General features: G+C 35.2%; 1 protein-coding gene across 5 annotated transcripts; it reads right to left on the minus strand.

The window, feature by feature from the left end:
• Window positions 1–905: 905 nt before the first annotated feature.
• On the minus strand, window positions 906–14813 carry LOC132312386 (uncharacterized). Of its 5 annotated transcripts, XM_059810737.1 has the most exons (12): window positions 14664–14813; window positions 14056–14125; window positions 13709–13777; window positions 11677–11750; window positions 7841–10982; window positions 7673–7744; window positions 4252–4404; window positions 3445–3608; window positions 2943–3090; window positions 2675–2797; window positions 2221–2308; window positions 906–1380 (listed from the first exon to the last, which is right to left on the minus strand). In XM_059810737.1, exons 5-12 carry the CDS (start codon window positions 10679–10681, stop codon window positions 1187–1189), a joined length of 3783 nt encoding a protein of 1260 aa, XP_059666720.1. In that variant the 5' UTR covers window positions 10682–10982; window positions 11677–11750; window positions 13709–13777; window positions 14056–14125; window positions 14664–14813; the 3' UTR covers window positions 906–1186. The 5 variants fall into 5 exon arrangements, with proteins under 5 accessions (XP_059666720.1, XP_059666718.1, XP_059666719.1 ...); XM_059810735.1 differs by lacking the exon at window positions 11677–11750; XM_059810736.1 differs by lacking the exons at window positions 11677–11750; window positions 13709–13777.
• Between the last annotated feature and the right edge of the window lie 1693 nt (window positions 14814–16506).

Here is a 16506-nt window from a genome sequence, read left to right on the forward strand (position 1 = left end):
GGGTGGGGTAGAGATAGAAAGTGAGTGGAAATGGGGTTAGGTTGGAGAGAGAAAGAGAGGGAAGGGGGTTGTCGGTGAGTGGGCTCGAAAACACTACATCAGTATAAACTGGGTTTAAATGTTTTATTCCAATATTTTACTAATTATTTTTGCTAATAAAATAATGGAAGAAGACAGAGAAGGTGTGTAAGGTTAGCATCATTAGGCGGAAGAGCTGGCCATTCTGTGCGACGCCGAAATGGGAGTCATCATCTTCTCCAGCACCGGCGAACCCTTTTTAGTCATTTCACAAAATAGAAAAAATTTATATATTATAAAATGTGTTGTTAAGGGTACTTTAGTTCAATTTTTTTAAATAGGACTTATTTGCACAAATGTCATAATTTTAGGACCTAGGACCTTTTTATGTACGGAAGAGATGCAATATGCACTATAAACATGTTATAGGGCTGTTTTTTACACTTCACCCTACATTAGGGCATGTAGTTAAACTTCTTCAGTTTCAGGGGTAACATATTTTTAATAGTTGAATAATAATTTAAAAAAAATTTGGACAAATAAACTACCAGAGAATATCTAAATCCAAACATAGTATCACCACATATCTAATACAACTTAAGTGAGCTGTTAGTAATGCAAAGACAAGATTTTTCTTCCGTTAGATGCAAGTGTTGTGCTGATGGATCAATCATTGACATAAGCAAAACAATCTCTAATACACATACATACATGCATATATAATAATTCATCTCATGCTCAAATAATCCAATGATTGAAGAAAATGCTTTTCTTCTTCTGCATTAGTACCATAAATTTCTATTATGAACAATATTGTGCTGTGGATTAAAAAACAGTGCAACAACTTATACAGACAACACATGGCTACCACCACAAATCAAATGGCATTTTATGCAACAAAAAATAATAATAATAATAAATAAAAAAAGGACAACCTTGCAGTAGTGATAAATGACAGTTTAATTAGGTTTTGTACATGGAATTCATTCTCAGAACAAAAGGTTATCTGGAAGTTATTTCATACTTCCATCTCAAGAACACTCACTGGATCCAACTAATCCCCATTGCTAATATAAGTGAACTACTTTTACATTGGTACAATTGAATGAATAAATTTATCGCGTCTTCTTGTGGCAAAAAAAAGAAGCCAGAAGTTTCCATCAACCTGTTAGTTAGATGCCTTGTGAACGTGTGTTTTGGTTTGGATGGCAGCAGAAGACATTACACGTAGCCGACTGGCAATTTCTGTGAAGGATGGCCTGGCAGCAGGATTTGGGGCCCAGCATTGCTCCATTAGCGTTCTCCATTCAATATCACAGAAGCTCGGAATGGACGGCCTCAGCGTGTTGCTCACAATGCCCCCTGCATATAGAGAGTCCTTTTTCAAATGAAGTTAATCTATAACTGCTGCTAATTTGATCTTTGAGAAGAGAGAGAGAGATCAACCACAGCTCTAATAAGAAATCAAAAACAGAAGATAAACCACAAATCTTTTAGTGTATAAGAAGATGAAAAAAGACTGAAATACTAACATGAAATGCATGGACACTAAATTCAGCTCAACTATTTTACACGCCAGGGCTACAATGGGGATCAGATTCATAGATGTCAGCAAAATGTTTGGAAACAATTTGAACCCATTGAGCTATAAGTCCAGGTATCCTATACCAAACATCTCGAAATTCCATTAAAGTAAACCTTGTTGCCAAGTTCCTATTAATGTCCAGTACAGGTTGCTGGACATGACAATCGATTTATGTGGTTTGAAAGATAAAAACTGATGCAGATGTAAATCATTCAATATGGAAATTTTCAAAACAACATTGTTCAAATCTGTAAGATACCATTCTAATATCAAAGTAGAACTACTCTTTTCTAATTAGGGAACCACAGTCACATTCCTAAAGCCCCATACACAAATGGCAAGCAAACACCCTTCTATGCGATCATAACCATATCTAACACTATTGTTGTGATTGGCCCACGTAGTGACATGCATGCACACTAAACACAAACTGGCAGAGACAAACTTTTACAACAATCAATTTCCCAACAAAAGAGAGAGAGAGAGAGAAGAAAAGACCAATCAGTTTTATCACTGATTGAGTAATCTCGAATGACTCTAACGAATAATAAAATTCAATTCAGACGAGAAAACCAAAACAACTAGATATTAGAATATAAAATCGTTACATAACCCACCTATAATAGCACCATAATGCATGTTGGCATAAGGCTCCTCACCAGTGAGAATCTCCCATAAGACAATACCGAAGGAGAAAACATCAACCTGTGGATCAACAACAATACTTGCAATGAATGTGAAGCCCATGAACTTTAGACTAAGAAGAAAATAAGAGAAATTAAACTCTATGCCCCATCAGATTGTTCTGTTTCTAATTTTTTTTCCCTAAAATAATAAACTGAAGACGGATAAATAAAATTGTTCAAAGGTCGCGCTAGTAGCGAAAAACATGAAGAAGAAGAAAAATTGCAATAAGCAAGGGAATTTTTCAATTTCTAAGAAATTCCAGTTATGAAAAGTTGAAGACTGCCATTATGTCAGGTGTGAATCTCTCAATTAAAATAAGATTTTTTTGTTAGTTTTCTTCTAACTTCAGCGTTAAATGCATGCATGTATTTGCTGACACCTTACCTTCTCAGAAACCTTGTTGCTGCTGCCATTCAGCAGTTCTGGAGCCATCCATGGTAGGGTCCCCCTAACTCCACCAGAAACCAAAGTGTTCCGCTTGATTTTTGACAGGCCAAAATCAGCTACCTGAAAAATAGGGGTAATACTATCATATCAGACATTATTTTGACTTGAAAACTATCATTTTCTTGATAATGCGTACAAGATAACATCTTTATTAGCAACATTCATTAGAAGTGAAAAATATTAAATGAGATTCCATCAGGGTAACCTTGCAAATGGGTCGTGAAGGATCTTTCAAGTTCACTAGCAAGTTATCACATTTCAAATCAAAATGCACAATATTCTTTGAATGCAAATATTCCATTCCAAAGGCTGCATCCATGGCTATTATGAGCCGCTTGCGACGATCAAGATGCCTGAAAATTAGCATCAGGAGAAAGAACGTGAATAAGAGAGAAAGATGACTACTTCTACGTGAGAAAGAAAATGAGCTACAGAACGTGAATAAGAGAGAGAGATAACTGCTTCTACGTGAGAAAGAAAACGAGCTAGCAACATAATTTTAAAGATTTACATTTTAAGGGAAAAAAAAAAAAAAACAAGATAAACTCTCAAATACTCCTGTTTATAATCTTACAATATTTTCTGCACCAATTGCCAGTACTGCTATAATAATTTGTATCAAGTTTGGAATTTTAGTACAGTTTCAGTCAGGAAAATCACCAAAATGATGGCATAACCAAACTTGAGAGCGTAAGTAGATAAATCACCTGTCCTTGCGAAGTAAAACATGCCTTAGAGAGCCATCAACCATGTACTCTGCCACAGTAGCTAATGTTCCCCCTGGTCCATCTTGCACTACACCATAAAATGCCACCACATTTGGATGGTGAAGCTTTGAGAGAATTTCAGCTTCCCGCCAGAACTCTATGGTCTAAAAATGACAGTAATATTAACATACAATGTGGCAAAAAAATTTAAAAATAAAATAGCTATATTTATCAGCTTGTAGGTGGGCCATCAAAGGGTAAGTGATATCATAAAATTCTTTAAATTTGCTTCCGATGGGCTGGCTATTTTGCAATTAATGGCTACACATTCACATACACGGCAACGGCATGCTGCAGTCATGATCCACATGGTCATGTACTATTAGCAGTCTTTTTGCAACCTAGCACAATACTTTTTTGGTAGTTTTGGGCCACAATTTAATGGGCCCATTCGAGAAAAAACTTCCTAAAAACTAGTCCAAATATATTACTTTAGCCTTCTTGTTTTGTACAACCATCTTATTTTGCAGGAAAAAAATATATTATTTATATAATTGGAGAGTACTTAAAAAAATTGTTCTGGAAGAAGGGTAACTCGGTCAAATGTTTCCAACAAGCTGAATTTTGACAGTTGCGCACTTTAGAAGGTCTCATAACATGGTTGAGGCCCAAATTTTTTTAAGGAAAATAGACATGAGTCATATGAGTGGAAACTTCTGGAATTTGGAGAGCAGCAAAGCTGAATACCATACATATAATTTTATTTTTCAAATAAGTAATAGATTTGAGGACATAAGGAACAGATACCAATCTCTCTTGCTCAGATGACCGACCGGTGAAGCAGCTCTTTTTTATTCGCTTAATGGCAACATCTGTTCCTCTCCATTTTCCATGATAGACAGTCCCAAATGTTCCAGAACCAAGTTCCTTTAGCTCTTCAAGGTCTTCATTCTTTATGATCTGTCATAAGCATCCAGAAGAAATAATTCAAGTGATGTCAAATGACATGACTCTAATTCAGGAAAAATAAGTTCAAAAATTTTATACTAATAGATCAACAAAAGAAGGAAGCATATAAGAGAAGTAGAGAACCCAATGCTAGTGTGTGAAAATGTTCTGTGCAAAGTGAGACGTAAATCAGGAAATGCATATTCTTGTGAGCTCAAAATTTGAAGCACACTTCCTTAGGCAGGCCTGCCTTTAAGTGATAGAACACAGGGAAAGTAGTATAAGGACGAGGCACTCACTCTGCCATCTCCTTCTGTTAGGAGACCATGAACTCGAAAAAATAACCATAAAAGTGTGTGTGTGTGTGTGTGTGAATATATAATTCTAGACATATCTTGAATAAAATTGCATCTAAATGAAAATTAATTATTTTTCCATAATATTTGCTTGATATCCCTTCTTTCTTTTTTTTATTGAAGAAGGGCACAGATTATTTTTTTCATAATAATTGCTTGATATAATCCCCTTCATTTTTTTTTTATTGAAGAACAGCACAGATTGCTAATTACCAGTTAACATGTTATCCAGAACTGTCAATGCAAATTTAGGGTTCAAATCTTTGGATATCAACTATTATTTTCCTTGACTGCAAAACTTTTTCTCCATACATCAACTATTTATTCAATATTACACCAAAAATTTATAGAAATATAATCACAGTAGAAGCTATTTATTCAATATTACATCCAAAATTTATAGTAATATGATCAAAGTAGAAGTTATTCAATATGACAATGGTACATGAAGTTTAGTTACATGCTTAAATGTGATGTCCTTGTTTTTCTTATGGGATATAGTTAAACAACTTTCCAATCTATAATAGAGAGAGGTTTGAAAGTAAGATTATTGATACTTGTATTCTGATTTATATCTGTTATTAGTGCCACTAAAATAGGACCACAAATCCCACATGCTTCCAATCAAAACCATGGAACTATAATTCCAGATTGATAACAGGTGCCTCCCACCATAGGTGGTAATTATTGGTAAGGAAAATATTATTCCTTTCACAGCAGAGATTGGGTTCTGCTCCCCTAGACAAGCCACAGACATTAACAGCGAAACACTACAGTGAGATGCATGACTCACTCTCTCTCTGTATCTCTCTCTCATTATTGGTATGGAAAATATAGTTCTTTTTCACAGCGGAGACTGGGTTCTGCTCCCCTTGTCAAGCCACAGATATAAACAACCAAAACACTCTAACAGTGACATGCATGACTCCCTCCCTCTCTCTCTCGTTCTTATTTAAAATCTCTCTCTCTCTCTCGATGACTAGTTCTTATTTAAAATAAATAGTAAATCAGCCACTATTACGACAAATGCAGCAAACCAAGCAAAAATTATGAAACACGGCAGAAAAACAAACACACCACACAAAGAACACAAAGATTTGTACGTGGTTCGGCAAAGCCTACGTCCATGGTGGAGATCCAGGGAAAGTCTTCACTATGTGTAAAATCGGAGATTACAAGTTTCAGCCCCACTCTCTCTCTATACGATTTTCAGTGTCTCTTGATGATCACACTCCAAACCCTAAGCACCCTTATATATTGGGCTACAAGAGAGTACTCATTTGGGTCCACAACCTATGAGCAAAAACGGGTCAAAAAAATTTCCAACATGACCTGGCACCAAATTCGAGCCACAAGATCACAGCCACATTATGTGACTATAATAGATTTAGATTAAACTGACAGACAAGGTGTAACTAATGCCATCAATAGATTAGTATAACAGTTCAGAGATAAAAAAGACCCAATCTGCAGCATCATTAACAAAATTTTATGCCAAACCCCAAAAGATGCATTTTTTTTTCAAAAAGTAAGATCCATATACCCAAGCCTCAACACGAAGCTAGTAGATTGAAGGCTTTGTTAAGTTGCAGAATATTAATATGGTAAATGGTATAATGAATGCCAGTAGACTTGGTGGCTGGTGCAATCGGGCAAAGGAACAACTTCTGTAAACAAAGTGGGTTAACCCAATTCAGATATAAGCATGGACAGATACCCAATCTTGGTTTAAATGTATATCAAATATCAAAATGTCAATTCAAGCCAAAACATGCATAAAATTTATGTAATGAACCAGAGGATTTGTGACAGTTTAAATATCAAAATGTCAATTCAAGCAAAAACAAACATAAAATTTATGTAATGAACCAAAGGATTTAAGATGGAATACATCATGCATAATAAGAGAGAAGCAGAAATAAACAAGAATCAGGTTGGCAAAGGCAACCAAAGGGGTCCTTGACTAACCAACTGAACCACGGGATCTTCCTCGAACACAAATAAAATGAACAAAGTGAAAACCTACTTATGAATAATGAGCATCTTCAACATGGAAAGGTTCCATAGGTACACATGCCCAGATATGCCACCAAAAGACTCGTGCTCTCATGGCATATCTTCAATTGATGATCTAATTCAACAGAATCTTTTTGTGCTTAATTGCAAGAAATGGGCTAATTATATTCCTTGAAACACCAAATAGAGAAATATATCACAGCTGCTTCTTTTGTTTTTGGTTCCATTAGATCTTTTAGGTCCCAACTTCACCTCAACGGTTACGCCACGATGTCTGTGAAGCCTCTATATGATGGATAGACCCATGCAACCATGACATATTTGCTATTTGCTTACTTGAACATAAACATAATTTCTTTCTAAAACAAAGCACACAAAAGAAAGCAGTCTTTTTTTACCAGGTACAATTGAAAATTCCTATTTATTTGTTATGACCCTAAATAAATAGATCAAAGCTTCACACTTCAATTGCAAGACACTTTTTGTGGGTTGCCAATGCCTAAGGTTTATGCCTCTGTCATGTTACTTTCATCTAAAACTAGGAAATGGTGGATTCAACTCAATTAGCTAAATGAAAAGAACAAACAAATTGAAACATAAAAGTTAAACTAGCTCCAGATTTTTCCCAACAGCTATAATCCCAGGAAAATTTTTAACCCATAAATTTGGCAAAGTAGGGTGGCATCCATTCAAAAAGACCAATTGCCTCTATAGCCTCTGATATTCACAGGGACGGATAGTTAGGAAATGAACCCTTACCATATGGGCATAAACTTCCTTGGACAAAAAGCCCGAACATTTAATAACCAAGAATGGAAAAAGGAAAAATGCATAGTTCATGTACAATCATTTAAATGCACAGTTCGCATATAACCATCTAAGAGAAATGAATAATGCATGCATCACACCTGCAAGCTACTGAGATCGAATTCTCCCAGAGAAGGATCCAGTGGAGGTAGGCCTACATTCCTGAAGCCATCCTAAAAGCATCAAAGTGATTAGGATATAAGGTTGCACATAAGCTTATATTTTTAAGAGAGTGAGATCTTAATTTAAACCACCATTCAGAAAAGTACCTCGTACTCTGACTCTGGTAGTCGGTTCTCTACAAAACCATCAAATTGTATAGCTTCACTTTCTTTCACTGAAGGACTGTAATCTGAAGGCACAGCTATAGTGTCAGCTCCGATTGTACCGGACAATTCTTTCTGATTGTCTTCACCAAAATAGATTTGGGAATCCACATGGCTCAAAGTAATTCCATCAGTCATTGATGGCATAAATTTATAACTCATAGGAGCTTCTTCCTCAACTTTTGGTAGTCCAGATGAAAAACCAAGGTGATCCTGGTCAATAAGAGAAACATCCTTTCGAGCAAACTCATCTCGTGCCAATTTCTGGAAAAATGACCAATGTTGAGGTTCGAGATTTTCTATGTTCATGCTCAAGCCGGCTCCATCTTTCTGCAAAGGACTATTCCCAGAAGAATCCTCAGAGAGTATAGCTTTCGAGAATATATCCGAAAGGAAATCGCGAGGGAATCGGTCATTAATATCAATAAGTATGTCTCCCTGCTCTGCTTTGGTACCAACCAAGGTTTTCCCAGTAGAAACATCTCCAGTTGAGCTCTCTATCCAAGAAGAAGGTTGAGCATGTGGTGGAGTTCTATTGGTAGTAAAATCACCATCAGACCTGCCACCCCAATCAAGATCAGCAAGATTGTGTGCATGATCTTCATTGTGATCCACGGAAGCCAATTGACTCACAACAGGGATTCTTGATCCAGTTCCTGATGGTGCATCGACCAGAAGGTTCTTATCATTATCTTTTGTGGAGGTTGCTCCATGGTCACCCTTCACAACTTTATCCTCATTCAACGCATATTTTTCATCCACAGGGTTTAGTATTGCCTGCTTCAACTTTTGAAGTTGTGGAAGTCCATCGGCAATGTTTTGAGGATCTGTATGCAATGGCTTTGCAGTTGAGATGGCCTGCTCAGTCTGGAGAACCGGAGTTCCATTCTGTAAATTCTCGCCAGATTCTGAGATAAAATCCTGCTGTGCAGCATCAGATTGAGTATGGTTTATGAGAAACTGAGAACCAAGCGAATCATCCGACTTCGTTAACCTGCGCAAATCTGCCTGCTCTCGGGGAATTCGCTCAGAATGAAAGATCCTCTGAGCAGGCACAGGAGGCTCAAGGTAGCTTGAATCAATTGGATCAGACTCTGAATTGGTATATCCAGGAGCAAATGCACTGCTAGAGGCATTACAATCATTGTCATCAGATTTAGGAACCTGTGCTGGATTAACAGCACCAAGGGGCAAAGAGATCTGCACTGCTTCTTGGTGCCTTCCCTCATTCTTTGGAGACTTTAAAGGGAATTCCCCCTCCACTCTGGGGACAACAATTGATGCTTCTTCACCAGAAAAATAATCCATCACATTACCATCGTATGGATGTGACTGAACAGGGTAATCTTTATTCTTGTCTGAGGGTTGAACATTTTCACGTCCAACCTCTTGCTGAACCAACCCATCATTTTGCAGCTTCACCTCCTTTACATGCATTTGTGTTTCATGTGCATATAGGCCACTAGACAGTTGCCCTTCATTGACACCACCTTGATGAGTCATAAGTCCATCAACAGGCTGTGGAACAGAACTTTCTCCAAAAGGTGAGCGATTAGAAAGCCGAGGATCATAGCCATAGTGCAAGTCATACTGCTCAGTTGCTCCATGATGCATTAGCTGGTCACGATAAAACTGTGGATGATTTTCATAAGCATTGGAGGAACTTAGTTGAATCGGTTGAGAATATTGAGTTGTCGAAGATGAGATGGTAAAGCCAGTCAAAGGAGAACTACCAATTCCAACAAATTCAGATGCAACTCTACCTGTGTTTCCCTCAACATTCTGTCCTTCTAGCTCATTTAAATTATTTCCTGAAGAGCTCGCTAGACCATGAAGAGTTGAGTTCTTTCTGGATCCCATGTCCATGCCATTAACAGCAACTACATACTGAACCTCAGAATCACCATCAGTGCTACCCAGACCATATTGAGAATCATCCAAATCGCTCATGGAAAACAGAAACATCCTAAGTTTCTTCGAGCCTTCTCCATCTTCTAATACACTGCATTCCTCCATCATATTCTGCAGATCCTCATCACAAGACACAGAAACCAAGGCATCAAGATCCTCCCCTGGAAGCTGATATTTAATTGTATGAGTTTGGTTGTAAACTGTTACTGTTTTCCGCCACAGCTCCTGCCAAGTAATATCCTTGCCGATACGAATTATGCGTGTTTCACCTCCTACATATCTGAGCCTTCCATCACTTGGCCGGGGTAGAATTTTACCGCCAAAGCTGCATAGAACCTTAATCTTTGTTGATGAGCTATCAGATGCTCCAGAAGAGGCATACTCGTGAACAATTCCTCGATTACTGTTGTAGTCCGATGAAGTTCGAGGTACTGATTGCATGGATCCATAGTTGTTTCTGTCTTCATATAAAGAAGAGTTCTTCCGCTCAAACTCTTTTGAACCTTTTCCTACTACGGAGAGCATTGAAATATCTGATCCACTTTCAGACCCAGTATGGGAGATGCCTAAAATGCCTTTTAGGTCCATGTAGCCTGTCATGTATCTGGGATCATTGGCTGTATTTGGAACTAATGGTTTCCTAGGATTCACCCGTTCACGCATAAATTCAAGAGAGAACTCCTCGCCTGTCTGTATTGAGAAATTAAGCACAGGTTTAGCTTCTGAAACATTGAGCTCTGGAGGTTTCATATTGGCATTTGTGTAGCTTGTGGAATCTGGCAAGAACCCCCAAGATGTAGATTCAAGTTGCTCATTTCCACTTCCCATAGAATCATATTGAACATTATTATAGTTTTTTGATTGTTCCATCATATAAGTGCTGGGCTTCGTCTGCTGTTAAACTCAATTTCAAGAGGGCATATGCCAATGATAGAATACCATGAGGATTTTATGAAAGCCATACAGGAACAGCACATTCCTAATTGTCCCCAAAATAGAAACTTCACCTGTGGACAAGGTTAACAAATATCATGCACTGGATGCAAGTTGAATTTGTAAAACGCGGCTACTGAAACTCGAAATTATCTTCATCCAGCAACCAAGTTGTGTTTTCTAGACTGACTCCTCTAGCATCAACAATCTTGATGACACTCGGGTATACCTGCAGTCTTCCCTACCAAACCGATAAAATATAATGATCTCAGTACATAAGCTGGATAATAAAAATTCAGGCAGAGAGTTTTGAGTAATGAAGTTGATAAAGAGAAAAAGGAAAATGGCAAATAACCCCCCTTGACTTGTAACCATTTGCAGTAAATTCCACTTTTGATTTTTTTTGGCAAAAAACCCCCTCCAACTAACCAAGGGGATGCTCAACTATTTTTTGAGACAAAAATGCCCCTTACTTATTTATTGCACCATTTTTGTTTACTCATATCATTTTGTATCTAATTTGTTTCAATTTTTATTTTATTTTTTATCATTTTGTATCTAAATCAGGTAATGGGGTTAATGCATTTAAGGACCAAACCAAGAGGTAAATTTTTTCAGAATATATAAGTTAATGACTGATTGTACAAAACTACAAACAAGAGGAGTAATTAAATTAATTTATGATGTCACTGTGGCATTGAATGTGTACTCGTGTATTGCACCAAAACATTATCGTGATTGGTTTTTAAACTTGATTTCTTTAAAACTTGCTTGATATTTAAAATCAACACCTTAAAATTTCTAAGTACACCTTTTTAATACTATTTTCAATTTAGAACGAAGTTTGTGCAACTAAAATTACAATCACGATAGTAAATTAGTAATTATTAAAGTTATCATTGAATTCATACTTTTTCATTAAGATCAGAGATTACCAATCTGAACACCTCTTTAGTTCAGTAATTAAGAGTGGCGGTTCAATGGACTGAGCCTAGTCAAATACAACACACTGAAAGTTGGAAAAGGAAAATAAAAAATGACATGAGTAAACAAAAAAACAAAAAAAAAAACACTGAAATTTGGTACTACATTTGAAAGTATAACACATTGAAACAAATTAGATACAAAAATTATATGAGTAAACAAAAATGGTGCAATAAATAGGTAAAGGGCTTTCTTGTCTCAAAAAATAGCTGAGCAACCCCTCCTGTTAGTTGGAGGAGGTTTTTTGCCAACAAAAAAAAAAAAAATCAAAAGGGAGATTCAGAGCAAATGGTTACAAGCCAAGGAGTTTTTTTTTTTTTTTTTTTTTTTTTTTGCAATTTGCCCTAGAGAAAATAATAGCATAAGAATCATCCTAAAAATTAATGATTATTGAAAGAAGAAACATGAGAACTCCGTATCGTTGTTTAATCCAGATAAAATTGTGGTAAGGAATTATTGTTACCACCTTATATGCTAACTCTTGCATGAACAATGATACCTAATACTCAAAACATTCTTGTAAATCTATTTGCCAAAATGGATTTTTGGAAGGAAAAAGAAATCTAGTGCTGAACTCAAGCTAAGCTCTTATATATATATATATATATTTCAAGGCCATATGACCACCAGTGATTACACCACTGTAGACCACTTTAACAACAGTGAGATGACTATGATTTTTTGTGTAGTAACACAGAGAACAGGGGATAACGAACATGCTTAACAAGATACCCAGTTTCTTTTACCCTTGTGTACCAGCTTTCTTTCCCATAAGTTCTCTTTCCAATTTCAATGACAATGACCTTCCAAGCATGAAGACGTAAGGAAAGGAAAAAGACCAAAAGAAAGATGAAAGGGAAAAAAAGAGAGGATTTGAAGCCAGAGCATTCAAACATCAGATAATTTTTTCATGAAAGTTAATAGCAAACACCAATCAGATTAGCAATGGTTTCTCATGACAGCCATATCCACTGCTCATAATAGCCATCTTATTTATTATTTCTCAATGACTACCAAAACATTCACTCGATAAGTTAATGCTCCTAAAGATGCAAGATAGCAAGATTTTGTGCCTCAGGACAATTCGAATCCATTATGCAAACACTAAGGAAGATAGTCTAACTATGATCTGTCAACTTGTTAATAATTAGAATATATCACTCAGTTATACAGACCAGTAGCACTTCTTAGATTCATTTGAGAAGAACTTGGCATGGATCTTATCATAACTAACAAGAACTTTCATGGTCAAAATACAAACTTTTCAGTGTAAACCATTTATAGAGACGATTCCATGTTCGAAAACTTCCGAAGCATCAAAAGGTCGCAACTTTGTTCTTGATTAGCTCGTCAAAACACATTCTTATGGCAGATGTTATCATCCCTGAAATGGTTCTAGAACTTGGCAACTACTTCAGAAGGCCTTACTGGCTAAATAAGAACAAACATAAATAAAGGTAAGGATGATGGTGATGATGAAAAAAACAAATGATAGAATGCATGTAATCCAAACAATAAGAAGCACTAGTCATAATTGAAGACTAAGAAATCTTTCTAAAGCCTTGAAGTAAATCTATTTACTACAATGATCTCACAATAACAACCGGAATGTATTATTTATCAAAAAATAACTATAATCATCACAAGCTGAATGCTCTTAGGTTAGCCTAAAATAAGATCCCAAAATGGGATCCACTCTTAACAAGTTTTCATAACAGTAAAGCCTTAAGAACCCACAGATCTAGTAACATTGTGCCCCTTACTCGTGCTAATAAAGGAGCTGGAATTTATTTTTTCCCCACAAAATTGTGGTGCCCCTTGAGGCCCTTACTTTTTTTTTTTTTACTTTTTCATATTTTCTGCCATAAAGTTCAGAAGAAAATTGCTTCATGCAAAGGTTAGTATAAACTAAAGACCAGACACCAAGATCCACTAAACGTTCGCAAAATTTAAAGCAGGACATAGAGTCATAATTGGACATACTTGGGATCGTTACACTGGCTACCACTGTCTTGTCATGATTCTACTGCATCTTTGGCTATGCTTTCAACTCTGTGAATGACAACAAAATTAAAATTTTGCACAGTATGTGTATGGCACAATTCCGTGCATCTATATGGTTGTGTCTACTTTTTCCACTCAACAAATTTTTTTTTTCCCCACAAAATTGTGGTACCCCTTGAGGCCCTTACTTTTTCGTATGTTCTGCCATAAAGTTCAAAAGAAAATTGCTTCGTGCAAAGGTTAATAGAAACTAAAGACCAAACACCAAGATCCAATAAACATTTGCAAAATTTAAAGTAGGACATAAGAGTCATAATTGGACATACTTGGGATCGGCTACACTGGCAACCACCCTCTTGTCATGATTCTACTGCATCTTTGGCTATGCTTTCAACTCTGTGAATGACACCAAAATTAAAAGTTTGCCTCAACAGTATGTGCATAACACAATTCTGTGCATCTAAATGGTTGTGCCTGCTTTTTCCACTCAACAAAATTGTATTGAAAAAAAAATAATAATAATAATAATAATTTGAGTTCTGATTGTAGTTGGAAGCAAGCTTCTTTGTTATACTCAAAAACCCACACCAGAAAATTCATTTTGCTTTCCACATTAACGTCAAAAACAATTAATCTACAAATTCCAGAAAACACATCTATGAGCTTCAACATAATTCAAGTTCCACAATTGAATTCATCAAACAAAAATTTCAACTTTTTTAAACATAAGACCTTCCAATGACAAATGAAACGTGTCTGTGGGTGTGAACAGAACCAATCTATATCATTTTTCTCAATAAATCATTTTAATTGAAAGGACTGGAAACAATATCACAAGAACCCAGAACATTAAAGAAAGATCAAAAAGTGCAGTAATCTAAATCATCTTAAATGAATCATTTTAGATCAAAATCAGATGAATCTGAATCTGTACCTGAAAGTGGAATGGTTTTCGCGAACTGGGTTTTGAAGCCCTCAAAATGACAACAATAGGGTTTTGAGTAAATCCGCCGTTACTGTGACTGAATGAGTGTGAATTGTGAAACCTCATATACATATCTCACACCCAAATCTTTATATATATATATATATATAATGCCGACTCAAATGTCTCTTTCTTTCTCCACCGATGCATATTAGTCAAACCATAAAGTCACTTCCAAGTTTATGCTACAATTACTAATTTACCCCTCGTATCTAGCGCCTTTTACTCAATTTGACATCACATTTTTGTACTGACTAAGATACCCTTAAAAGACTTGTGCATTGTACTTGATTTACGTAGAAGGCTTGAAATAGAAATGATCACTATCCACAATTCAAAGGGTAGGGTGTAGTCGGGTTGCCAGGGATTCTAAAAATAAATTTTAAAATTTTACTTTCGCGTTTTTAAGTTGAATGGTACATATGTTATGTAACGATATGCGTACCCTAAGAAAATAAATAAATAAATAAAAATTTCACACCCCAACTCACCAAGAATTAGTAACAAAATCTACTTGATTTGGGTCAAATACTTTGGTAAATTTTGATTTGTTTTATAATCAATCTATCTAAATCTGTGATGGGTATTTTGAGAAAGGTCTATATCACATTATGTTTTTAATTCGAATTATAAAGTAAAATCCAAAATTAGTTAAAAATAAATTTGAAATAAGATTGGATCTCAAGTCAAACTAACTTCACATTATTTTGTTAAATTTGGATTAAAAATAATATTCAAAATTTGTTTTAAATGAAATTTAAATCAAATCGGATCTCAATTCAAATTAACTTCATTTTAAGTCCTAATCATGCCGTGTATAAGTTATAAATAAAATAAGTTGCTAATGAATAATTTAGACTTAATTTATTACTAAAAGTTTGGACTTGTATTATTTCGTTAGGTTGGAAAACTTTTAGCGACTTGAACTTATCTGTATAAAGTTAGGAATATCTTTAATTATAATCTTTTTGTAATTTTGTTACATATTTATTGATGAAACTAATAAAATAGAGTATTAAAAAGTATTGATCAGCCGACTTCAAATTTGTCCACGAACAAATGAATTAAACCTGATCAATTGCAAACTTGACGCGGTTTGGTTGACGTGCCACCATTCCATTAAATATATATGTGTGTGTGTTATTTTATATATATATATTAGTTATATATATCAGTTATTTATTATTAAATTTATTACTTATCTATCATCAAGTACATTTGGTTGTATAATTATATGATGCACCATCTTATATATTAAAAACTCTCCTCTGCATTTAAATTTAGGGTAAAGTGAGAAAAATACCATTAATATTTACATTTTGGACAAATAACACCTCAATCATTTATGTTGTGTGTATAAATCTATTAAGTTTGAAAACATCGTTCCTAAGTTAAAATGCAACTTGCACTGTGGAGGTCGGAGTGGGTAGCCGAGAGTTTATCCCGTAGCTACAAATCTAAAAGGCAGGTAGTTGCAATAATAATAAATAAATAAATAAATAAATTTGGAAACATCATTTATGTTGTATATATAAGTCTATTAAGTTTGAAAATATGATCAAACAAGGGCTTATATTGTGTATGGTAAGTTCGTTAATTTTGAAAAATGAGTAAAGAAGTGCTTGAAGTTATTAAGATATAAAATTCTGAAAACGTCTATATCTCTTCTGATAATACCCTTATATATATATATATATATATATATATATATATATATATATATTACCCTCATATGTATATACACATTAAACTGAGTCGTAACCCAAAAAAAAAAAAAAAAAAAAAGACAAAA

Source organism: Cornus florida, unplaced genomic scaffold, assembly GCF_030987335.1.
Source record: "Cornus florida cultivar Cherokee Brave unplaced genomic scaffold, ASM3098733v1 CherokeeBrave_3.0.0_Hap2_Chr06, whole genome shotgun sequence".
NCBI classification, from domain to species: Eukaryota; Viridiplantae; Streptophyta; class Magnoliopsida; order Cornales; family Cornaceae; genus Cornus; species Cornus florida.